General features: G+C 42.9%; 1 protein-coding gene across 1 annotated transcript; it reads right to left on the bottom strand.

The window, feature by feature from the left end:
• Nucleotides 1–233: 233 nt before the first annotated feature.
• Nucleotides 234–3499, bottom strand: LOC123066902 (uncharacterized). The gene is made up of 4 exons (XM_044489885.1): nt 3392–3499; nt 2520–2823; nt 1746–2258; nt 234–1655 (listed from the first exon to the last, which is right to left on the bottom strand). Exons 2-4 carry the CDS (start codon nt 2810–2812, stop codon nt 1499–1501), a joined length of 963 nt encoding a protein of 320 aa, XP_044345820.1. The 5' UTR covers nt 2813–2823; nt 3392–3499; the 3' UTR covers nt 234–1498.
• Nucleotides 3500–26967: the final 23468 nt, after the last annotated feature.

Genomic DNA, 26967 nt, shown 5'->3' with positions numbered 1-26967 from the left:
AAAAATGGTAAAAAAGTACAAATGCAATATAAAATTAATGTCACGAGGACACCGATCTTTTGTTGTTAAAAATCACTTGCAAAAAAATAAAAAAGAGGCAGGAAAGTAAAATAGAAAACACAAAAATAAAACCATAAAAAGCCAGGCCATCACATATCCCTACTCACGCATAAAATAAAGAAGGAAAGAGTGGGTCAGCATACCTAAATTTGGTTACTGCACTAAGACCCATTCTATATCTCTTTGTATGTGCTTCTCCACTCAAAACAATTGGAATATTTCACAATATAAAAATATTCAAACATATTAGAACACAGCACCACAATTCCACACATAATATTTGAAGTTTTAGGTTTAGGTACAAATCGAGCTATGCTAAACTAAGATACTTCGTAACTGACATAGATGCCATAACTAACATGGATAATTAATTAGATACTCAATCAACCTCAATGCTCAATAAACTAAGCAATGCTAACTTAAGATAGATGGGATGACAACTTGTCGTCGAAGTCTATGTCTGTCACCGAAGGAAATCATGATCAACCTTCCCTTGGGACTGGCCAACGGATGCGTTAACATCTGCCTTCTCTTGCCAGGCCAAGGCGGCGGCACACACCTTGGTGCTGGCTTGCTATGAAGTCCCTCTCGGAGGTGGCAATGGCCGCGGCAATGTTTGCGGCCTCCTCCTCATCAGTTTTGTCGTTGGCGACATTGTATATTTGCTCTACAAGCGACCAATCAACACCATCCTCGAACTTGGACCTGGACCGGGCGATGTGTGACATGTTGTCAAACACTCCACATGCCGAATAAGAGCTCAAGGTTGGTTGCAAGTGCTTGGCGCAGCCACGGAGCTCGAGGAAGTGGGGAACTTGGTGCGGCCATGAGGGCTTGAGGAAGACGGGGTATACCGTGGCCACGGGATCTCCCGGAAGGGCAGCCCGGGGGCTCGACGCAGCCACATGAGCTCTCAGGATCGCCGTAGGAGTTTGAGGAGTAGATCGAGTTCCTAGGGCCGCGGCAGTGGCATGAAGTTTGGCGGGAACTCGAGTTGGAAACCTTAGAGGCGACATTGGTGGGACGGTTGTTGGCTTCACAATGGTAGTCGTATATCGAAAGTCACCACGTCATGAGTAAATTCACCATGGCATCGGCTAGGGGAGGTGCCAAAGAGAGACGATGGAATGGTGTTGTGGTGGCACTAGCAATGGTGGGGAGGTGCAGGTGGGGTCAAGAGAGAGGCCGGAGAGAGGCGGGGTTTTGGCGAGGTGGATACATGGAGGGAGAAAATAGACCGCGGAGAGAAAATAGGCTATGGCCTAAATATAGAGATAGCAAATGGGATAGGTATATGGGACAAGTAATGCCGCTGGAGCTGTTTTCAGGATCTTTTGCAGTTAGGTGGATTTTAAATATGTTTTACATCTGTTATTCGAGGTGCTCTTACTTGCAAAATAAAATTCTACCGATAATTTTATATAGATGTTACAGATGCTCAATTGTAGTGGAGAGTGCAAAGAAAATTACCGTTGTCAATGAGTACTTTAAGTTGAGGTTCATCATTCAGCATCTTCACATACAGACTTTGTGTTGTGAGGCTTTTTGGCCAGATCTTGCGTTGAACCAACTTGTCCACGACGTCAAGTAGCTCCCTGCAAAGCAGTATATTAGTTAACGGGGGAGTGGAAACAGTCAAACAGAGATGATTAGAAATATTAAGTTTTAACGAAATGGTTACTTACAACATAAGCTTGTTGAAAATAGGGGTAAATGTTCCATCTTGATTTAGTGGTTGATTTTGTTTGAGCCATCCATTAAACGTTTGATCGAACGAACTGGATACCAGAAGACAACAACTTGGACCTCTCTCGTACATGTTCTCCAGAGCTACCACGTTAGGATGCCTCCATGTATTCATCTTTTGGAGCGAAAGAAGGATTTCTGATTTATGACTTGCTTCGTACTTTTTGACAAGGCAATCGATGGTCATGCTGCCTACAGTGTAATTCACTCTTATCCACTCAGTCTTCATGTTACTAGAATCGGTATCAGTCTTCATATTACTAGAATCAGTCTCAATCTTCATTTTATCAGAATTAGTCTCAGTCTTCATTTTACCACAATCAGTCTCGGTCTTCATGTTGCCATAATCAGTAAGATAGTTCTTCTTATTAATTCCAGTCATGGTGCAAGTATACTGCCTGTTAACTTCATCATAGTGCCTCTTGTAGAGCTCATCATCCACCTCGTTCAATCTATATATGGATTTCAAAATAAATGCTAATAGAAATCAGATTATATATTTACCTAACAATGTTAACAAATAGATGATTTGAATGTGTATATTCGGGAATATGCTACCAACTCATAGTTTGACAACGACAAAAATTGAGAACACTAATAATTATTTGTTAGCAATTTTTATGGTTGTTCCAAGTTGGTAATATGATAACAGAATCAGATTCCAAAGCACCAGATATGTGTACTTCACCGATTGAAAAAAAAGAAGTCATTACCCAACAAGATGAGTCGTGGGGGGCTTGGTCAATGAAGAAACAAGACGATAATCATCATGCAACTCAACATTGGTCACGTCATCTGGTTTATTCGCACGTCTGGTCACGACACTCGCTGTATGTTTCTGTCTCTTGATAGGCAGTCCCTGGACCTCGGTGACACGCCGCTTCAAAGCCCCAATATTGGCATTTGATGGCAAGGTCACGGTGAAACCGTTGCCACACCACTCCACCCAGACATTAGTTGAATTTGGCAGCATCTGCTCTTCCAGCATGTCAAAACTTGGTTCCATGTTGAAAATGACTGAAAATTGCAACATAAATTTATTATAGTATAATTCTACTTAAAATTGTCAGCCATCTAGCTGAAAGAGAAGTGTTAGGCTGATACAACGAATAGTAGGACACAGGATTCCCTCTTAACATTCATTAGTAACCGCCTATTGTGTCTCTGCCAATTACTACTATTGTTTTAATTAATATACCAGCATATGAGGAGTCATTTATGTTAAGTACTCCAACTGCGTGCTGCTATTGTCAATAGATACTATGTATAGGCACATGTGAAATAAGGTCACATTATAAATTGTGAAAGCACACTGAGCATTCACGGTTATCCCCAATTAATTTCAAACCCACCGGGCAACGTTAAGGCATCCAACCAACACCTCAGGCATTGAATAGGCTGAATCAGCGAAGAATGTTCGCGTGTTCTTCCATTTATGAATCTCAGACTTGCCGAGAGTCGCTGGGGCCGCCGGCCACAAGACAGCCGTCGCTTAGGGTTACACTAGTCAACGAGCAATCGAAAACTGAAGCTAGTGGAAAACAGGGGCGGGCCTAGAGTCGGACAAAGCTTCGCGAGGGCCTACCTTGAAATTCCGGCGACCAATGCCGGCCACTGCCGCTCGGCCGCCGCCGCCGCCGCCGCCGCCGCCGTACAGTTCGGGAGGTGGTCTTTGCTTTGCTGTGTGTGCGCGTTCCGGGAGTGGATCAAGAGACAGACAGTTTGATCTTGTGGAGCGTTAAAGAGCCCAGCCCGGCCCACCCTTTTTTCGGGGCTCCATGCACGTGCCCTCCTCCATCGACCGCTAGCCCTCGGATGAGTCATACTAATTGCTGGATGTTTTTCTCAAAAAAATAAAAAGTAATTGCTGGATACATTAGCACGTTTCGTTTTTTATTAATTAGGTAATTTTTTTTCCTTCCCCTAAAAAAAGGTAAATTTTTTCCTAAAAACTAAAAAGTGTGCGCGCTCATAGATAGTGGGCGGCTGTTTTCAAAATTCGTGCACCAATATCCGTTCTTCTCTCTCGTTGCTTCTCCTCCTCCTCCCGATTTCAGGGAGTATTGACGAACCAACGGACATCGCCGCGAGGGGAGAGGGGAAGGGGGAATCCGCCGCCGTCCCCTTCTGCAGCGGAAAACGGGGCGCGGGGTAGGCGAAGGCACGCGCTGTGGAGGTACCCCTGTTTGTCGCCGGCGAAGGTATGACAGCTCTCGACGTCGCATTTTCCGCTCCCCTATCTCCTCGCTTGCATCCATCATGCCCGGTTCGGTAAGGTCGATGTTCGCGAATGGCACGGCTGCGCGCGTCGGTGGTCGACCCCCCCCCCCCTCCCCCCCTCTGGATTTTCGTGCGAACGGGGGCGGGTGGTTAGGGGGTTGGACGGGGTTGGGATGGATGGTCGTCGTGCATTTCTCAGTCGATTTTTCAAATCCGTGTCACCTGAGGGTAAAATGCGCCCGAAATGCATTGTCTCGAGTCACATCTTCATCCTGCAGTTAATGGTGCAGAAGCCTCGGTTAATGGCGTGGTGTCTTAACCCTGACGAGTTTCATGTTCAGAAGAGGTCACAGAGAGAGTAGTCCTAATACATCCATTATTGGTTGCAAGCTTAGAACTAACTGGTTGGCTGGGGCGCTTGTTTTAGTTGCACGGATAATGTGAAATAGCTTAACCAACCACAAACACCCCATGTGCAACTAGGTGTGCTTCCTTGTGCAACTTGTTAGAATTAGTTTGCCAACTTATATTCAATACCCCGGTGCAACTTTTTTTTAACTAGTTTGTGTTTCGTTACATATTTGTTGGGGATGGCAGTTGTTAATGAAATGAGGCAACAAATCATGCAACCGGGGCAGGCATCTCTTCGTCCAACTGGGCAGGCGTGCCCCGTGCAACTCCCGCTCTGCTTTTTTATCTGACTTTTGGCAGGCAGCATTTTTTCATGTGCAACTATCCAGGATTTTCTTGTGCAATTTGTTAATACAACTAGCCAAATTGAAGATTCTAAATGAGCTTTAAAGCAGGGGGGGGGGGGGGGGGATGAGTTTCACTGGAATTATGCTTCGTTTCTTCACAACCCCATGTGCAACTCTGTTATGTTGAGTTGCCAACTCCATATTGAACCTAGGCAACCACACACCCCATGTGCAACTCTGATATGTCGAGTTGCCAACTTCGTACTTGTTGAACCTAGGACACCTTTGACAAGTTTCACCCGCTGTGCAGCTTTGGCAGTTTTGACCAATACGTTTGTTCGTTTTACTTTTTGCAGACACAAAAATGGCTTCAGGAGGACATGTCCGTGGCAGTGAAGGAGAGGTACCGATTTCTTATTTTTTGGTTTTAACTTGTTCCATTTTTAGCCTCAGCAATCATATACATCAACCATCATCATGCTTTAGGTTTTTGATATTTTTGCTGACCATTTTTTATGCGCTTTTCTTTTTTGGTTGTTGTAGGGTTCTGCAAATCAGGTCTCCCGGCGGAACTCAAAACGGGCTGCTGAGCGGCAGCCGCATGGCGATGATAACGACGGGTATGGAGAGGATGACCAAAAGAGAACAGAACATTGGTCCATTGGTATTTTTTATTTCCCTTCATTTTTTTGGGCCCTTCTTTCTTTTTCACATTTTCCCCTGTTCTACATAGTAGCACATACATGCTTCTTTCAACCTGTTTTAGTACAGAGCATTGATCCATTGGTATTTAGGGTGGCGAGAAATCCCATTTAGTAAAACGGCAGAGAAGAAAGGCGCCCAGAGAGGGGGTATTTGAAGCGGCATCTGGCATGCTCAAGCTAGTGAGTTGCACAAGAGAGTAAACTGAGTTGACATCTTCATCTTTTCTAGTTGCACAAGAGGAAAAATTGTTGCTACCTTCAAGTTTTTTTGAGAATTGCCGCAAGAGTATCTTATGAGTTGGCATCCTTCACTCTTTATAGTTCTACAGGTGTTAATTTTTTTTGCCACCCTCAAGTTCTTTTGAGAGTTGCCACAAGAGTATCCAATAATTAAGTTGGCATCCTCACTCTTTGTAATTGCACAAGAGAGGAAATTTGTTTTGCCACCCCTTTTTTCTAGGTGCAGAAGAGATAAGTTTTTTCAGAGTTCCGCAAGAGCATCTATTTTTAGTTGGCATGCTCATTGTTTATAGTTGCATAACAACATGATATCACGTTGGCATCCTCAAGATTTTTATTTCCATTTTATCCAGTTTTCTGCACTACAACATGATGATTTTTTTAATTAGATGGCCCCTCATTGTTTTCCACCACAGGGTCTTTTGCATCTAGGTTTTGTAAGTAGCAATATATTCTGTATGTCGTGTTAGCTAATCAGATTTGCCTCCTTTTTTTGCAACTGCAGCATATTGTTCAAGGAATTGAGAAGAATAAGGAAACATTGCAGAACGGCGGTCACAGGCTAGTAGGATTGGGCATCAACATAGAGGTTCGTGAAGTTCAATGATATGTATCCAACGTATCTATAATTTTTTATTGTTTCATGCTATTATATTATTAATCTTGGATGCTTTATATGCATTTTATGCTATTTTATATCATTATTTGAGACTAACCTATTAACTAAGTGCCTAGTGCCAGTTGCTGTTTTCTGCTTTTTTTTTGACTTTTCAGAAAATCAATACCAAAGGAAGTCCAAACACGATGAAACTTTATGGTGACTTTTTTTAAAAGGTACCCTAAAAGATTCGGGAGGAGGCTAGAAGCTCTACGAGGGAGCCACGAGCTCACCCGCGCGCCCCCTGAGCTCGTGGGCCCCTCGCAGATCCTTTTGACTTAACTTCGACTCTATAAATTCACATATATTACCAAACCAACAGAAACGAGTTCGAAATACTTTTTTCGCCGCCGCAAGTCTCCGTTCTTCCGTGATCCCATTAGGAGGCCTTTTTCGATACTTTGCCGGAGGGGGAATCGATAGCGGAGTGTCTCTTCATCAACATTGATGCCCTTCTGATGATGCGTGGGTAGTTCACCATAGACCTATGGGTCCATAGATAGTAGCTAGATGGCTTCTTCTCTCTTTGTCTTTGATCTTCAATACCATGTGCTCCTCGATCTTTTTGGAGTTCTATTCGATGTAATCTTCTTTTGCGGTGTGTTTGTTGGGATGCGTTGAGTTGTGGGTTTATGACCAGATTATTCGTTGAAAGTAATCGAGTCTTTTCTAAACTTTATTATGCATGATTATGATAGCTTTATATTTCTCTTTGATCTATCCGTTTAGTTTGGCCAACTAGATTGATTCATCTTCAGTGGGAGAGGTGCTTTGTAATGGGTTTAATCTTGTGGTGTGTTTGTTAGGATCTGATGAATTGTGGGTTTATGATCAGATTATTCTTTGAAAGTAATTGAGTCTTTTCTGAACTTTATTATGCATGATTATGATAGCTTTGTATTTCTCTCCGATCTATCCGTTTAATTTGGCCAACTAGATTGATTTATCTTCACCAAGAGAGGTGCTTTATAATGGGTTCAACCTTGTGGTGCTCTGTATCCCAGTGAAAGTAGGGGACTAGACACGTATTTGTATTGTTGCCATTAAGGATAAAATAACGAGGTTTATTCATATTGATTGGGTTTACTTTGTCTACATCATGTCATCTTGATTAAGGCATTACTCAGTTTGTCATGAACTTAATACCATAGATGCCTATTTGTCATGAACTTAATAACATAGATGCCTGCTGGAGAGCGGTAGATTGGTGGAGTAATAGTAGTAGATGCAAGCAGGAGTCGGTCTACTTGTTACAGACATGATGCCTATATATGTGATCATTGCTATGAATAACATCATAACTATGCGCTTTTCTATCAATTGCCCAATAGTAGTTTGTTTACCCACTGTATGCTATGTGTTCAAGAGAGAAGCCTCTAGTGAAAACTACTGCCCCCGAGTCTACTTAAATCATACTAGGGAAATTGCCCGTGCATTGCAACGGGAGAAATAAATATCACACACCTTGACTTAGCGGTTCAACAATTTCATCTCGCTTCAAGGGTGGGGGGCTACTAGCAACCAAAGGGGAGGGGTTCCGGTTCAAGTCCAAATGCAAGCTTGAATCAACCTTCTTCGGCCACCGTCTCCTTGTATGCAACCCAACGTTGCTCCGAGTTGACACGCATTGTCTTCCAACGGACGTGCATTCCAAAACCAACATTATGCCTTTCCTCCAACTCAATGATATCATTAGGGTCCATCCAATTCAAATCTTTCCTAACTTGTTGCAAAAGCTCCGCATAGCTAGGACTACTATCAAACACCATGTCAAGCTCATCCGGGTCCGGTTCTATATTGCCTCTCAAAAAGGCGTCTTTGTCCCCATGATGAACAAACACACATGTTCTTCCCATCCCTATAAGCATTCCAAGAAACACAAGGTAACATTGCTTCCATGAGTACTAATCCAAGGATTAACACGGAATAGAAACCCTAATATATATATATATATCAAACAACAACCCTAATCCTATTCATAACCCTAACCCTAACCATAACCATAACCATAACCCTAGCCCTAAACCTAACCCTAGCACCAACATAAGAACACCCATAAGAGTAACCCTAGCATACTAACAAAGCCTAATCATAGAAATTGGCAAACAAACATCTCACATCTCCATGCAAATCTCTAGATCCAAACAAAACTAGGGTTTCCCCAAACTAGCAAGAAATGAGCAATGTGAGAACTTTATTTGGATCAAAACAAGGGGATCGGAGAAGATTACCTTGAGGGAGGGTTTGACTTCGAAATCCACGGACAAATTCTTCGAATATGCAAGATTTGGGAGAGGATTTGAGAGGGGGAGAGAGTGGGAGAGGGGGCAAAGCTCAGGTTGGGTGTGTGGTGTGGGGGGTGGGGGGGGGGGGGGGGGGGGGGGCAGCCAAGTGGCTGGATAAGTCACAGTGCAGCGCCTCCGAGCTAGGCGCCACACGCGTAATGTGCAGCGCCGTTGCACTTTAAATGTGTGGCGCCTACCTCGGAGGCGCTGCACATTACGCGTGTGGCGTCTAGCTCAGAGGCGCTGCACTGCTGGGTGTGGGCCCAGGGGCTGCCACGGTGGACTGAAGTGCAACGCCCCCGAGCTAGGCGCTGCACCATAGGGTGTGGCGCCGTCGTGGCGGGCGCTGCACGAAAAGGTCAGGGGTGTGAAAATTGTTTCACGGGCAGTTCATTCTGTGAATTGATTTCGTTCACAGGTCAAAATAGTCAAATTTGCCCCGTAACCAACAGAGTGGAAGTACGAATAGTAGTACTCTACTTGCCATCCTAGAAGAAGACTTCCAAATTGATGATTTTCCCATGTGAGCAGCTCATATGCACTGCTTCTTCCTCCACATCGGTCCCAGTGGGAATAATAAATAAACCCTAAGCCAGAAACCCTCCCAGTGGGCCTTCGTTACGCAGGCATCCCATACCTAATCTGGCAAAGCACAGAAAAATTATGCATGTGAGCCGAAGAACAAAGGCCAAACACGGAGAGTGCAATACTCCCCAAGGAGAACATCCACCTTGAACGGCCGTGTCGGCTAGCAGCATGCGGCTGCAGGGCAAAGAGAAGCTGGTAGAGGCGGTGTCGCAACCCCTTGTATCGTGGAGCAGCCGCCGCTCTGCTTGGCATAGATTGGCTGGCAGAGCATGTAGCGACAGGCCAACCGTTGGCTTGTGGACGGCGCCCGCATGTAAGTTGATGACTCTGCGTGTCCTGTGGCGATCACGTGCCTCGACGGTGGCGAGAGGTACTTAGTCCATCCTTGCGTTGACGTGCAGCGCATGCTTCAATTGTCCCCGCTCCTTTTGTGTGCGTTCTTATGCAACCCGTGCGAGTACTGGCACTCGAGCCTCCACACATCAGCCTGCTGTCTCGGCGGCGTCCCTATGGGCATGTACTCCCTCCGTTTCTTTTTGTTTGCATATTTTCTATGATTTGATCAAAGTCAAACTTTATAAAATTTAACTAACTTTGTAGAAAAAGATATCAACATCCATACTATGAAATCAATAATATTAGATGCATGATGAAATTAATTTTCATAACATATAACTTTAGCATTGGACATGTCAATTTTTTTTATAAAGTTATTAGTCAAACTTTACAAAGTTTGACTTTGACCAAATCTTATATACGGACAAAAAAAAACGGAGGGAGTACCAATGGATAGCCGTGTGCAACCTCCAGAAGCGCCACGACAAGGTGTTTGTCTGCAATCTCCACATGTGCCACCGCGCCCACACTACTGATGTCTCCATCATCGTTAGACACGGGCGTCGTTGCCCGCCCAGCCCATTGATCGTCGTCTCAACCCTGAACCCGAAAGTGGCAGGCTCTAACTTTTTTTTTTTGTTCCCCTGTCCCTCTCGGTTCTCCATGTCGTCAGGTCGCAAGCCCAACGCTGGAGTGAGCAGCAAGGGTGCCGATTGTTCACCGTCCGGCAGCAGGGAATGCACCACGGGCGAGTTGCTCCGGGACAAGATGCGTAGCGGTGGCTGGCAAGGGTAGTGCGTCACGGGGAGGACACCTTGGAGACCTGTTTTTATTGAAGGCGTTGGAACTTGGAAGAGCATCACGACGAGAATCAGATGGGAGTTCTGGCCGGTCTCGCTGATTTTTCCGGATTTATGTGGGGTGTCGTTCAAGGGAAGTTGGAGGAGGAGACGATACATGAGGCTGGTTTTCTCCCGATTTATCTATGATTTTTATATTTCCCTCGTGCGGACGACGGAAACTTCCATCGTAAGGACACAAAGAAAACCAAATAACTCAAGAAAAGGTACTAATAAACGCATGGAGAACTATCAAAGTTTACTCCCTTTAATATTAGGTAAAGATAAAGATATTAAATTAAAAAATACCTTCCTTTAATTTTATTATTTTCTTTTTATTTTGTAATTTACCTATCTACATATACAAGATTTAATCCTTGCAAGTAACAAGTTCAAGGGGATTGACAACCCTCTTGCTCGCGTTGGGTGTTTGGTTATGTACGTGCAGATGTTGTTCACTGGCGTTTGTGTGGTTCCCCTACTAGATCGATAACCTTGGTTCTTAACTGAGGGAAATACTTATCTCTACTATACTACATCTCCCATTCTTTTCGGGAAAATACTTATCTCTACTATGACACATCACAACATGCCCTGCAAAAACAAGTTAAACGTCCTCTATTTTGTTGTTGCAAATTTTACGTGACTGCCAGGGAAAACTATAAGAACCGTTCTTATCTATGCAAAACCACAACGGTGATATACAAGTTGAGTTTTAACCTTCTACAAGGACTGGCATTGTCAAATAAGATTCAACTAAAATAGGAGAGACATGCACCCGCCGGCCAATTTTATGCAATACAAGTTACATGTCAGTTAGTGAAACCGGTCTCTTGTGCGTGGACAAATTGGTCTGGACCGCTTCAGCCCACAATACCGCTTAATCCAAATAAGACAAGGGAGTCAAGCAATCCGAACATCAACGCCCACACCTTTTTTGTGTTCTACTCGTGCATATACATCTACGCATTGACCTCACTCATGATGCCATTAATGGGTAACTGCTACTTCTTGAGCTTGCGTTGGTTTTTTCCGTAAAGAGGAAAGGGTGATGCAGCAAACTAGAGATAAATATTTCTCTCAGTTTGAGAACCAAGGTATCAATCCAGTAGGAGAACCAATCAAGATCTCATTAATAGCACCTACACACGAAAGAACAAATACTTGCACCCAACTCGATAAAGGGGTTGTAAATCCCTTCAACGATTACTTGCAAGGATTAAATCTGATAATGGTAGATTGATAAATAAAAACACAAAATAAAATAAAGGAAAATAAATTGCAGCAAAGTATTTTTGGAAGATGGTAAAGAATAGACCCGGGGGCCATAGTTTTCACTAGAGGCTTCTCTCTCGATAGAATACAGTGGGTAAACAAATTACTATTGGGCAATGATAACTCACAAGTATAGGGGATCGCAACAGTTTTCGAGGGTAAAGTATTCAACCCAAATTTACTAACTCGACACAAGGGGAGCGAAAGAATATTCACAAGTATTAGCAGTTGAGTTGTGAATTCAACGAGACCTGAAAGACTTAATATATGTAGCAAAATGTTTAGTAGCAAAGTAGTATGGAAGTAACGGTAATGGTGTCAAAAGTAACATTAGCAGTTTTGTAGCAATTGTAACCGTGACAGCAACAAAGTAACTGAGCAAAGATCAATATATGAAAAGCTCGTAGGCATTGGATCAGTGATGGATAATTATGTCAGATGGCATTCATCATAACCGTTATAACCTAGGGTGACACAGAACTAACTCCAATTCATCAATATAATATAGGCATGTATTCCATATATAGTCATACGTGCTTATGAAAAAGAACTTGCATGACACCTTTTGTCCTACCCTCCCGTGACAGCGGGGTCCTAATGGAAACTAAGGGATATTAAGGCCCCCTTTTAATAAAGAATCAGAACAAAGCATTAGCACTTAGTGAATACATGAACTCCTCAAACTACAGTAATCACCGAAAAGAATCCCAATTATTGTCACCTTGGGGTATGCAGATCATAGTTCGTAATAGGTGTCTACAACTTGCAAGATCGGATCAAGAACACAAATATATTCATGAAAACATAATAGGTTCAGATCTGAAATCATGGCACTCGGGCCCTATTGACAAGTATTAAGCGTGGCAAAGTCATAACAACATCAATCTCAGAACATAGTGGATACTAGGGATCAAACTCTAACAAAACTAACTCGATTACATAATAAATCTCATCCAACCCATCACCGTCCAACAAGACTACAAAGTAATTACTCATTCTCGACGGTGAGCATCATGAAATTGGTGATGGAGGATGGTTGATGATGACGACAGCGTCGATTTCCCCTCTCCGGAGCTCAATACAGACTCCAGATCTGCCCTCACGAGGAAGAACGGGAGGTGGCGGCGGCTCCGTATCGTAAAACGTGATGAACTCTTCTCCTTGATTTTGTTCTCTCTGGATGTGAATATATAGCATTGGAAGTAGGGTCGGAGGGGCTTCAGGGGGCCCACAAGCCACCTAGGCGCGCCCCCCAGGCTTGTGGCCAATGGGTGGACCCCCTCTAGTTGATTCTTGCGCCAGTATTTTTTATTAATTCCAAAAATATTCTCCGTAAATTTTCAGGTCAATCCGGGAACTTATATTTCTGCACAAAAATAACACCATGGCAATTTTGCCGAAAACAACGCCAGTCCGGATTAGTTCCATTCAAATCATGCAAATTAGAGTCCAAAACAAGGGTAAAAGAGTTTGGAAAAGTAGATACGATGGAAACGTGTCAACTCCCCCAAGCTTAACCATTGCTTGTCCTCAAGCAATTCAGTTGACAAACTAAAAGCGACAAAGAAAAACTTTTACAAACTCTGTTTGATCTTGTTGTTGTAAATATGTCTAACTAGTGTTCAGGTTTTCAGCAAAGATTATGAACTAACCATATTCGCATAACATTTAGGTCTCACATTTACTCATATCATTGACATAATCAACTAGCGAGTAATAATAAGATATCTCGGATGACAACACTTTTTTCAAAACAATCATGATACGATATGATATAATGGTATCTTGCTAGCCCTTTTTGAGACCGCAAAACATAAATGGAGAGCACCTCTGAAGACCAAGGACTGACTGGACATTATAGTTCATGGCAAAAGAGATCCAGTCACAATCAAACTTAATACCAATTAATAGCAATGCATATGAATGACAGTGGTGCTCTCTAACTGGTGCTTTTATAAGAAGATGATGAATCGGCAATAAAAGTAAATAGATAGGCCCTTCGCAGAGGGAAGCAGGGATTTGCGGAGGTGCCAGAGCTCGAAGCTTTTAAAACAGAGATGAATATAATGTTGACAGTAGGAATAGGGAATTTAAAACCTCCAATAGCAATTATTGGAATTCCTCGAATAGAGTTGATACTATTCACTTGAGGTTGCTTCTTCGGAAAGTGTACCGTATGTTCATTACCATTAACATGAAAAGTGACATTGCCCTTGCATATCTTCAGGACTGAGAAATAGAATACGTCTCTTCTTTGGAGTAGGTTTAAGAGGTGGTTCAGGTAGAGTTCAATCATTATCATTGCTCAATATATTATTCAATAGTATTTCATCTTGTTCAACAGTTCGTTCCCTAAAAACACAACCAGCACAACTATCTAGGTGGTCCCTAGAAGCATTAGTTAGTCCATTATAAAAGATATCAAGTATTTCGTTTTTCTTGACAGGATGATCAGGCAAAGAATTAAGTAACTGGAGAAGCCTCCCCCAAGCTTGTGGGAGACTCTTCTTTTCAATTTGCACAAAGTTAAATATTTCCTATAAAGCAACTTGTTTCTTATGAGGAGGAAAATATTTTTCAAAGAAGCAGTATATCATATCCTCGGGACTGATAACCCACAAGTATAGGGGATCGCAACAGTTTTCGAGGGTAGAGTATTCAACCCAAATTTATTGATTCGACACAAGGGGAGCCAAAGAATATTCTCAAGTATTAGCAATTGAGTTGTCAATTCAACCACACCTGGATAACTTAATATCTGCAGCAAAGTGTTTAGTAGCAAAGTAATATGATAGTAGTTGAGGGAGTCCTGAATTAGGGGGTATTCGGACGGCCGGACTATATGCTTTGGCCGGACTGTTGGACTATGAAGATACAAGATTGAAGACTTCGTCCCGTGTCCGGATGGGACTCTCCTTGGCATGGAAGGCAAGCTTGGTGATATGGATATGTAGATCTCCTTCCTTGTAACCGACTCTGTGTAACCCTAGCCTCCTCTGGTGTCTATATAAACCGGAGGTCTTAGTCCGTAGGACCAAGAACAACAATCATACCATAGGCTAGCTTCCAGGGTTTAGCCTCCTCGATCTCGTGGTAGATCAACTCTTGTAATACTCATATCATCAAGATCAATCAAGCAGGAGTAGGGTTTTACCTCCATCGAGAGGGCCCGAACCTGGGTAAAAACACCGTGTCCCCTGTCTCTTGCTACCATCCGCCTAGACGCACAGTTCGGGACCCCCTACCCGAGATCCGCCGGTTTTGACACCGACATTGGTGCTTTCATTGAGAGTTCCACTGTGCCATCACTGCAAGGAAGGATGTCTCGTCTCGTTTTTAAAGACAACATTACCGCTGGGGGAGCCTTGGTTGTCGGCCAAACTCTCCGGCTAGGCGGTTTCATCATGACCGCCTGTTCGGCTGCTGCACCGATGATGACTTCTCGGGTCATCGAAAACAGCCTCCATGTCGGCTCGGAACTTGCCGAGCAGATGGATCCAATGAATCTCTCTTCCCTAAACGAGATCTTGGATCGCATCGCCGCCTTGGGAGTCGCTACGGACTATGGTCGGATTGGGCTTAAACCCGATCAAAGGGATATTAACTCTCCACCGGTCACCCATCATATTGCGGTGGTGGAGGAACAATGCGGCGATTCTTCCTCTATCTTGAGGACTAATTATGTCCAGATTCCTGAGCTCTCCGAGCCGGATACTCGTTTACGGGAGGACATCACCCAAGCCCTGGACCTAGAGTCAGGCAGCGGACCAGACTTATCGGGCAACATCCCGGAACCCGAACTTCCAAGATTGGAAATTCCTCGGCCCCTGGGTCTCAGATCGGGTAAGGGTTCGGACTCAAATCCACCCACCCACCCAAATATAAACGATCTTTCCCACATCAGGCAAGAGCCCCAAGAAACAGTACATCATTATTGGGCCAGATTCCTCCTTGTGATGAACAAGGTTAAGGACTGTCGCGAGAAAGACGTAGTCTCATTTTTCTGCAATAATTGCACGGACAAGGGAATCCTTAACGCCATAAGTCACTGTGACATATCACGCTTCGCTGACTTGGCGTCCATAGTACGAAAGTACTGTGCGATGGAAAGCGCCTGGAAAACCGAAATGGAATTTTGGGATAATCCGGCTCCGAATATACACCCAGTCCGAAGTAAAAGGGTGCACTATCATAAGACACCCGAGTTAATTACAAAAAAGCAAAAACCCTCTACAGGGCATGGAACCGTATTGGAGGGATGGCTCAACGGACCCTGCAAAATTCATAGTACATCGGATACCATACCAACACACAGCCTTAGAGCATGTTGGGTACTCAGGCAGGTGGCCAAAAGTGGTGAGGATCTTCTCATCCCAGATGCCACAGAGCACCATCCCGGGGATAACAATACGGTATTAACAGTCTTTGAGACTTTCACATCAAATAATAGGCGTAAGCGAACACTCCGCAGCCTTGCCGAAATCTGCCACGTGGCAGCAATAAATCCATGGAGTGACACGGCTATTACCTTCAATGCCAATGACAAACCTAAATTCCGAACAGCCCGAGCACCAGCTGCACTGGTCCTCAGTCCAATTGTGGACGGCTTTCGACTCACCAAAGTACTCATGGACGGCGGCAGTGGATTAAACCTCATTTATGAGGAAACTCTTCACAAAATGGAAGTAGACTGGAACCACATTGAGCAAAGCAGCACAACCTTCAGAGGAATCATCCCCAGTCGGGAAGCACGCTGTGCTGGGAAAATCACACTAGATGTGGTATTCGGCACGCGGAGAACTATAGGTCCGAAGAAATTACATTCCAAGTGGCCCCGTTCAGTAGCGGATACCACGCCCTTTTAGGGCGGGAGGCGTTCACGATCTTCCAAGCCATACCCCATTACGGGTACATGAAGCTCAAAATGCCTGGGCCCAACGGAATCATCACTCTCGCTAGTGATCCGGATACAACACTCCGCGCCGAAAACAAAACAACTGCATTGGCCCTCGAGGCATTATCCGAAGCCCTTGCGGCCGAGGAATTAACTGCACTGCGCTCCAAAGTGGACATGGACGATGTGATACTTGACAAGAGATTCAAGTCCACCTCTTTTAAACCAGCGGATGAAATAGTCAAATTCCAAGTCCACCCAATGGACCCTACAAAAACAGCCTCCATCGGGGCACAGTTAAACCCCGCCGTGGACGCCGCACTACGAGAGTTCCTGCGCGAGAATTGGGACATATTCGCCTAGCATCCCTCAGATATGCCAGGAATCCCGCGCAGGCTGGCCGAGCACAGCCTTAATATTCTAAAGGGATTCAAGCCGGTCAAGCAGAATCTTCGGCGTTTCTCTGAACCTAAGAGACAAGCTATGGGAGAGGAACTAGCCAAGTTATTGGAGGCCGGATTCATTAGAGAAATAAAACACCCGGACTGGCTAGCAAACCTGGTGATGGTACCAAAGAAGGACAAATCCTGGCGCCTATGTGTCGATTTCAAGGACCTCAACAAGGCTTGCCTAAAGGATCCCTTCCCCCTCCCCCGCATCGATCAAATTATCGATGCTACCGCATGACACGATTCATTGTGTTTCCTTGACGCATACTCCGTCTACCACCAAATCAAGATGGCGGAGTTTGACTAAGCCGCAACGACATTTATCACATCATACGGCCCCTTCCGTTTCAACACAATGCCTTTTGGGCACAAAAACGCCGGCGCAACATATCAGCGCATGATTCAGACATGTCTGGAGAAACAGATCGGCAAAACAGTAGAGGCATATGTAGATGATGTGGTCGTCAAAACCAAACACGTTGACTCTCTAATAGACGACCTGGGGCTCACATTCGACAACCTCCAAACATACGACATCAAGATCGATCCGGAAGAATGCGTTTTCGGTGTACCAGCCGGAAAGCTCCTGGGCTTCATTGTCTCAAGTAGAGGAATTGAAGCAAATCCGGCCAAAATCCGAGCTCTGTCACAGTTGTCTATTCCAACGGACCTCAAACAAATCCAGAAATTAACCGGATGTGTGGCAGCTCTAAGCCGCTTTATCTCCCGCTTAGGGGAAAAGGCATTACCCCTTTATCGCCTCCTTCGGCGCACCGAACACTTCGAGTGGACGGATGCTGCCACAGCCGGATTGGAAAGAAATAAAAGCCATACTGGCAACCAACCCAATCCTGGTCGTGCCAAACATCGGTGAACCAATGCTGTTGTACATAGCGGCAACTCATCAGGTTGTAAGCGCAGTGCTCGTCGTCGAACGAGAAATGAACGGACATAAATTCCCCCTTCAAAAGCCGGTATATTATGTATCCACTGTCCTCACTCCATGCAATTCACGGTACCCACATTATCAAAAGATAGCCTATGCGGTATTCATGGCATCCCGGAAGCTGCGACACTACTTTCAAGAGTGTTCAATGATAGTAGCCTCGGAAGTGCCACTTAATGATATGATAAATAACCGCGACGCCACGGGTCGGATTGCCAAATGGGCCATTGAGCTCCTCCCGTTCGACATAACATACAAACCCCGACGAGCCATTAAGTCGCAAGTATTGGCCGACTTTGTCTCCGAATGGACGGAAGCCGAACTCCCTAAAGAGTACGGTGCATACTCCAATTGGATCATGCACTTCGACGGCTCCAAAATGCTGGCTAGTCTGGGGGCTGGTGTCATCCTGACGTCCCTGATACGTCTCCGTCGTATCTACTTTTCCAAACACTTTTGCCCTTGTTTTGGACTCTAACTTGTATGATTTGGATTGAACTAACCCGGACTGACGCTGTTTTCAGCAGAATTGCCATGATGTTGTTTTATGTGCAGAAAACAAAAGTTCTCGGAATGACCTGAAACTCCACGGGATGTCTTATAAAAAATAATAAAAAATCCTCGCCAAAGATGAAGACCAGGGGGCCCACACCTTGTCCACGAGGGTGGGGGGCGCCCCCCTTAGGGCGCGCCCCTACCTCGTGGGCCCCCTGGAGACCCTCCGACGCCAACTCCAATTCTATATATTTGCTTTCGGAGAGAAAAAATCAGAGAGAAGAAATCATCGCGTTTTACGATACGGAGCCGCCGCCAAGCCCTAAAACCTCTCGGAAGGGCTGATCTGGAGTCCGTTCGGGGCTCCGGAGAGGGGGATTCGTCGCTGTCGTCATCATCAACCATCCTCCATCACCAATTTCATGATGCTCACCGCCGTGCGTGAGTAATTCCATCGTGGGCTTGCTGGACGGTGATGGGTTGGATGAGATTTATCATGTAATCGAGTTAGTTTTGTTAGGGTTTGATCCCTAGTATCCACTATGTTCTGAGGTTGATGTTGCTATGACTTTGCTATGCTTAATGCTTGTCACTAGGGCCCGAGTGCCATGATTTCAGATCTGAACCTATTATGTTTTCATGAATATATGTGAGTTCTTGATCCTATCTTGCAAGTCTAAAGTCACCTACTATGTGTTATGATCCGGCAACCCCGAAGTGACAATAATCGGGACCACTCCCGGTGATGACCATAGTTTGAGGAGTTCATGTATTCACTATGTGCTAATGCTTTGTTCCGGTTCTCTATTAAAAGGAGGCCTTAATATCCCTTAGTTTCCATTAGGACCCCGCTGCCACGGGAGGGTAGGACAAAAGATGTCATGCAAGTTCTTTTCCATAAGCACGTATGACTATATACGGAATACATGCCTACATTACATTGATGAATTGGAGCTAGTTCCGTGTCACCCTATGTTATGACTGTTACATGATGAACCGCATCCGACATAATTATCCATCACTGATCCGGTGCCTACGAGTTTTCCATATACTAGTTCTCGCTTATTTACTTTCCTGCTGCTACTGTTACAATCACTACAATATACCAAAAATATTTACTATTGCTCGCACTACTCTTTTGTTACCGTTACCACCACTATCATATTACTTTGCTACTAAACACTTTGCTGCAGATATGAAGTTCCCAAGTGTGGTTGAATTGACAACTCAGCTGCTAATACTTGAGAATATTCTTTGGCTCCCCTTGTGTCGAATCAATAGATTTTGGTTGAATACTCTAGCCTCGAAAGCTGTTGCGATCCCCTATATACTTGTGGGTTATCAAGACTAATTTCTGGCGCCGTTGCCGGGGAGCATAGCTCTATTCTTTGAGTCACTTGGGATTTATATCTGCTGGACACTATGAAGAACTTGAAAGACGCTAAGACAACAATTTATCCCTCAACTACGAGGGGAGGTAAGGAACTGCCATCTAGCCTTGCACTTGATTCACCTTCTGTTATGAGTAAGCTAGCGACACCTAAACCAGCTTCTGCTATTCGTTCCGATATGTCGCATGATATTGATGATGCCACTTCTGCTATGCATGATACTTATGATGAAACTGCTTCTATGCCTGATACTACTGTGCCCCTTAGTGAATTTCTTGATGAACAAATTGCTAGGGCTAGAGAAAAAGAAATTATTGAATCTGAATATAATGATGAAAGTGATGATGAAAATATGCCTGTTATTCCTGAGGGTTATGTTTTTGATATAGAACATTCTGCCGCTATTCTAGCTTGCAAAGATAGATATGAGCTCAAGAGGTTATTGATTAAATGGAACAAAGAATCACTTAGAGATAAAATGAAACCCGGCACTGCTTTTGCAACTTCACCTATATGTGTTCCTGATAAGGATTATGAATTCTCTGTTGATCCTGATATAATTACTTTGGTTGAATCTGATCCTTTTTATGGCTATGAATCTGAAACTGTTGTGGCACATCTTACTAAGTTAAATGATATAGCCGCCCTGTTCACTAATGATGAGAGATCGCGTTATTGTTATATACTCAAAATATTTCCGTTCTCGTTAAAGGGTGATGCTAAGATATGGTTTAATTCTCTTGATTCTGGTTGTGTGCGTAGTCCCCAGGATATGATTTATTACTTCTCTGCTAAATATTTCCCTGCTCATAAGAAACAAGCTGCTTTAAGGGAAATATACAACTTTGTGCAAATTAAAGAAGAGAGTCTCCCACAAGCTTGGGGGAGGCTTCTCGAGTTACTTAATGCTTTGCCTGATCATCCTCTTAAGAAACCTGAAATACTTGATATCTTTTATAATGGACTAACCGATGCTTCCAGAGATTACCTGGATAGTTGTGCTAGTTCTCTTTTCAGGGAAAGAACACCGGATGAAGCTGAAATTCTATTGAATAATATGTTGACAAATGAAAATAATTGGGCACCTCCTGAGCCAGCTCCTGCTCCAATTACTGAGCCTATTCCTAAACCAACTCCGAAGAAGAGAGGTGTTCTATTCCTCAGTCCCGAAGATATGCAAGAGGCAAAGAAATCTATGAAAGAAAAAGGTATTAAAGCTGAAGATGTTAAGAATTTACCTCATATTGAAGAAATACATGGTCTTAATCTACCGCATGTCGAAGAAACATATGATCTCAATTCTTTATTTACCAAAGAACCTCCTGATCCCGATATCCCAACACAGGTAGTAAAGGTAAATTCTCTTTATAGATATGATAAAGCTGAAGTCCCTCCTACTAAAATTGCTAGTCAGTGCTTGGATGAGTTTGGTAACTTTATGTTTAAGAAAGACGACTTCAATGCTTATTTTGGTAGACAATTAAAAGAAAATGCTTATATGATTAGACGCTTGGGTGATTATATGGCTAATATTAAAGGTGAACTTAAACTTGTTAGCAAACATGCTTCTATGGTTACCACTCAAGTAGAACAAGTACTTAAAGCTCAAAAAGAAGTGCTTGATGAAATGAATAGTAAGAAAATTGATTATGCTATTAGAGTGGCTACTAGAACTGGTAGAATGACTCAGGAACCTTTGTATCCTGAAGGCCACCCTAAGAGAACTGAGCAAGATTCTCAAAAAAATAATATTGATGTTCCTAGTTCTTCTAAAAAGAAGGAAAAGAAAAATGATAGAACTGTGCAAACTTCTAGTGAACCTATTGCTGAACCACCTGAGAATCCAAATGATATCTCTATGTCTGATGCTGAAACACAATCTGGTAATGAACATGAACCTAGTGAAAATGTTAATGATGATGTTCATGATGATGCTCAACCTAGTAATGATAATGATGTAGAAATTGAACCTGCTGTTGATCTTGATAACCCACAATCAAAGAATCAACGTTATGATAAGAGAGACTTTGTTGCAACAAAAAATGGTAAAGAAAGGGAACCATGGGTTCAGAAACCCATGCCTTTTCCTCCCAAACTTCTAGTGAACCTATTGCTGAACCACCTGAGAATCCAAATGATATATCTATGTCTGATGCTGAAACACACTCTGGTAATCAACATGAACCTAATGAAAATATTAATGATGATGTTCATGATGATGCTCAACCTAGTAATGATAATGATGTAGAAGCTGAACCTGTTGTTGATCTTGATAACCCACAATCAAAGAATCAAGGTTATGATAAGAGAGACTTTGTTGCTAGGAAACATGGTAAAGAAAGAGAACCATGGGTTCAGAAACCCATGCCTTTTCTTCCGAAACCATCCAAGAAAAAGGATGATGAGGATTTTGAGCACTTTGCTGAAATGATTAGACCTATCTTTTTGCGTATGCGATTAACTGATGTGCTCAAAACAAATCCTTATGCTAAATATATGAAGGATATCATTACTAATAAAAGAAAGATACCGGAAGCTGAGATTTCCACCATACTTGCTAATTATACTTTTAAGGGTGGAATACCAAAGAAACTTGGAGATCTCGGAGTACCTACTATACCTTGCTCCATTAAAAGAAATTATATTAAAACTGCTTTATGTGATCTTGGAGCCGGTGTTAGTGTTATGCCTCTCTCTTTATATCATAGACTTGACTTGAATAAGTTGACACCTACCGAAATATCTTTGCAATTGGCTGATAAATCAACTGCTATACCCGTCGGTATTTGTGAGGATGTGCCTGTTGTGGTTGCAAACGTTACTATTTTAATGGACTTTGTTATTCTTGATATTCCCGAGGATGATAGTATGTCTATTATTCTTGGAAGACCTTTTCTTAATACTGCAGGGGATGTTATTGATTGCAACAAAGGCAATGTCACTTTTCATGTTAATGGTAATGAGCATACGGTACACTTTCCGAGGAAACAACCTCAAGTTCATAGTATCAACTCCATTGGAAAAATTCCATCGATTATAATTGGAGGTTTTGAATTTCTTCTTCCTACTGTCAAAAAGAAATATGATATACTTATTATTGGGGATGTGCATATCCCCGTTGAGGTAACTTATTTTTATTCGAAATTTCTCCAGTTTCATGATTATCGGAATGAGTTTGTTAACAAGACTTGATCAACCTTGTTAGTGGATTCTTTTTGATGAGCATGAGATGGATGAAACTAGAAGCACAACCTTCTGTACCCTCTCTATACTTTCTGTTATTTAGTAGAAATAAAGTAAATATAGTATTTTCTGTCTGTTTCCTGACTTATCCGTGCAATATAAAATTATCCCAAAAATAGAAGTCCTCAGAATGGCATGCCAATTTAATATGATCTTTTTGGGAATATTTGAGGATTTACTGTGGAAAAATTACCGCGGGAGGAGCTGCCACCTGGCCACGAGGGTGGAGGGCACCCCCCTTAGGGCGCGCCCCCTGCCTCGTGGGCCCATGGTGGCCCTCCTCCACTTATCCCAGCACCCATCTTCTTCCTCTGTCTCACACAAACCCGAAAAACCAACTCAAGCTCGAGTTCCAGCCACTTTTGCTGTGATTTTTGATCTCCTTGCTCAAAGCACCTCTCGCAAAACTGCTTGGGGAGATTGTTCCTTGGTATGCGACTCCTCCATTGGTCCAATTAGTTTTTGTTCTAGTGCTTTATTCTTTGCAAATTTGTGCTGCATAGGTGACCATGTTCTTGAGCTTGCATGTCAAATTTATATGGTTCCAAGTAGTTCTAATGCTTGATATAGGCTCTAGACACTTGTAGGAGTAGTTGCTATCAGTTTTACTGAAGTTGGTTCACTTTTGTTTGAAGTTACTAAAAATTTTAAAAAAATTTCAGAGAAAAACAATATGCTTAGGAAGATGTTCCAAGGTGGTTCTTCTAAGAAGCAAGGACCCAGGATTGCTATGCGCGATGCCGACGAGGATCCATGAAGAGACGCTCCAGTACGACCTTGCTAATGGCCGTCGGAAAATTTTATGGACCATGCGGGAATTAAAGAAGAATTCAAAGCATATTTGCGCAATGCCAGTCTTGAGGATTTTGAGGCTGACAAATGCCCCCAATATCATGATCTCACAAGCTCATTTGTGAGGAGGTTTGAGTATTCATCTTCGCGTAATTCTCCTTCAGTCATGTTTGATCTTTATGACAAATCTTATACCATGGACTTAGAGGATTTCACTTTTGCTTGCAAACTTCCATCTTGGGGTAGTGTCAGGGATCCCCCTAAATTTGAATTTAAAAACTTTCTTGCTAGTATAACTGTAGGGGAATCCAGAGATATAACGCAGGCTACCATAGGGAGCATTCACTTTCCTGCTATACATTATTTTGCTCTCTTCATTGGTAGATGCATAAATGCTAAGGATGAAGCATGTCACATGTGTGTCCCTGACCTTAGCATTCTTAGGAGTGTTGTGTCAAGAGACCAATCTTATCATATGGGAGCCATTGTAGCTCGTAGGTTGCATCATAATAGACATAATGGAGATTTCTTTGGAGGAATTTATGCAACCTGCTTAGCTAATTTTCTTGAGATAGACATTCGTGAGGGTGATACGGAGTTGCCTCCTGAATATTTAGATTATAACTCTATGGCTTCGCACCAGTTTGTCGAGAGGCCTGAATCACCTCTCTTATATCGTTTAATTTTTAACAAATGGCACATTATCCGTATTACTCTCCCTGCTCCTGCCTTCTTTGATGCTCAGGCAAAACGAAGATACACCATCACCAGGGAGGAGGCAGATGAGTACAAGAGGAGAGCGGAGGCTGCCCGACTCCACGCTGCAGCTCAGCAGGCGATAACCGCTGCATCACAGTATGATCCCAATTATTCTTCGTCGCAGTACGACCCCAGCTACACCTACGGGTATCCGCCAGGCTATCCCTGGCAATAAACCAACTTAGGCCATACTTTTTCACCGTACGTATTTCTCACCGACATTATATCTATGTTCACACACACACTCATTGCTAGACGTCGGTGCTCATACTTTTTCACTGTAATATCCATGCTATTTTATTTTCTTTTTCCTGCCTTCTTCTTGTGTGTTTGTCAAACCTTAAGAAAAACAACAAAAAAAATTAGTAGTAGTTTATTTCTTTGCTGTAGTAATTAAAAACAAAACCCAAAAATATTTCCCGTTCTTCTTTTTGCTTGTTGGGAGCTTTCCTGTGTAAATAGTTTTTATTTCTTTTCTTTTCTTTGGGGGTCAGTAGGAGAAGACCATAATTTAATTGTTGAAGTAGCTCTTATATGCATTATTGTTGATTTGACCCAGAGCCCATATTGCCTTGTCTTCTCCTGTTCATTGAATGCTTGCAGATTCCAGCTTAGTCCAATGCACATGCACTCTTATTATTATTCACATCGTTCGGTCGTGCAAGTGAAAGGAAATTATGATGATATATGATGGACTGACTGAGATGAGAAAAGCTGGTATGAACTCGACCTCTTTTGTTTTTGTAAATATGATGAGTCCCTCATTCTTGATTCAGCTTATTATGAATAAACATGTTTGCAATGACAATTAGAGATCATAGTTGATTGTGCCATGCTTGATTAGCTATGAGTTATAATGATTTAGCTTGTGTGCCAACATGCTATTGAGATGATTATGATGTGGTATGATGGGGTGGTATCCTCCTTTGAATGATTTAAGTGACTTGACTTGGCACATGTTCACCCATGTAGTTGAAACAAATCAACATAGCCTTCATGATATTTATGTTCATGGTGGATTATATCCTACTCATGCTTGCATCCAATGTTTATTAATTTTAATGCATGTACATGGCTGTTGTTGCTCTCTAGTTGGTCGCTTCCCAGTCTTTTGCTAGCCTTCACTTGTACCAAGCGGGAATACTGCTTGTGCATCCAATCCCTTAAACCCCAAAGTTATTCCAGATGAATCCACTATACCTTCCTATATGCGGTATCTACCTGCCGTTCCAAGTAAATTTGTATGTGCCAAACTCTAAACCTTCAAATAAACATTCTGATTTATATGCTCGAATAGCTCATGTATCAACCAAGGCTGTCCTTATCTTCCGTGTTAGGCGGGTTATTCTCAAGAGGAGTGGACTCCGCTCCTCACTCACGAGAAAATGGCTGGTCACCGGGATGCCCAGTCCCATGCTTTATGCAAACTAAATCAAAATTAATTGCAAACAAAACTCCCCCTGGGACCTGATGTATGTTGGAGACACTCGTTGTTTCGAGCAAGTCATGGATTGATGCTTGTTGGTGGAGGGGGAGTATAAACTTTACCATTCTGTTTGGGAACCGCCTATAATGTGTTTAGCATGGAAGATATCACCATCTCTTAGTTGTTACGTTGACAATGAAAGTATACTGCTCAAAATACAATTTATCTCTATTTCAAAACCGAGCTCTAGCACCTCTACAAATCCCTTCTTCCCTCTGCGAAGGGCCTATCCATTTACTTTTATGTTGAGTCATCACCCTCTTATTAAAAAGCATTAGCTGGAGAGCACAGCTGTCATTTGCATTCATCACTATTAATCTATGTTGGGTGTGACTATGATTGGATCTCTTTTACCATGAATTACAATGTCTAGTCAGTCCTTGATCTTTAAAGGTGCTCTATATTTATGTTTTGCAGTCTCAGAAAGGGCTAGCGAGATAAGATCTTGTTATATCATATTATGATTGTTTTGAGAAAGTGTTGTCATCCGAGATTTATTATTATGGCTTGATAGTTGATTATGCTACTGATATGAGTAATTATGAGACCTGGGAATTATTGCAAATGTGGTTAGTTATGATCTTGGCTGAAAACTTGAATGCTGGCTTGACATAGTTACAACAACAAGAGCAAACAGAGTTTGTAAAAGTTTTTCTTTCTTTCTTTCAGTTTGTCAACTGAATGGCTTGAGGACAAGCAAGGGTTTAAGCTTGGGGGAGTTGATACGTCTCCGTCGTATCTACTTTTCCAAACACTTTTGCCCTTGTTTTGGACTCTAACTTGTATGATTTGAATGGAACTAACCCGGACTGACGCTGTTTTCAGCAGAATTGCCATGATGTTGTTTTATGTGCAGAAAACAA

Source organism: Triticum aestivum, chromosome 3B (genome assembly GCF_018294505.1).
Source record: "Triticum aestivum cultivar Chinese Spring chromosome 3B, IWGSC CS RefSeq v2.1, whole genome shotgun sequence".
Classification (NCBI taxonomy): Eukaryota; Viridiplantae; Streptophyta; class Magnoliopsida; order Poales; family Poaceae; genus Triticum; species Triticum aestivum.
The sequence above is the reverse complement of the archived record's forward strand: the minus strand, read 5'-3'. Positions and strand labels throughout refer to the sequence as shown.

Excerpts from the sequence above, each read along its gene's own strand:
- LOC123066902 (XM_044489885.1), bottom strand. The coding sequence starts at position 2,812 with ATGGAACCAAGTTTTGACATGCTGGAAGAGCAGATGCTGCCAAATTCA. Across the intron at positions 2,259-2,519 it reads CCCACGACTCATCTTGTTGG|ATTGAACGAGGTGGATGATG; the intron begins GTAATGACTTCT and ends ATCCATATATAG. Across the intron at positions 1,656-1,745 it reads ATTTTCAACAAGCTTATGTT|GGAGCTACTTGACGTCGTGG; the intron begins GTAAGTAACCAT and ends ACTGCTTTGCAG.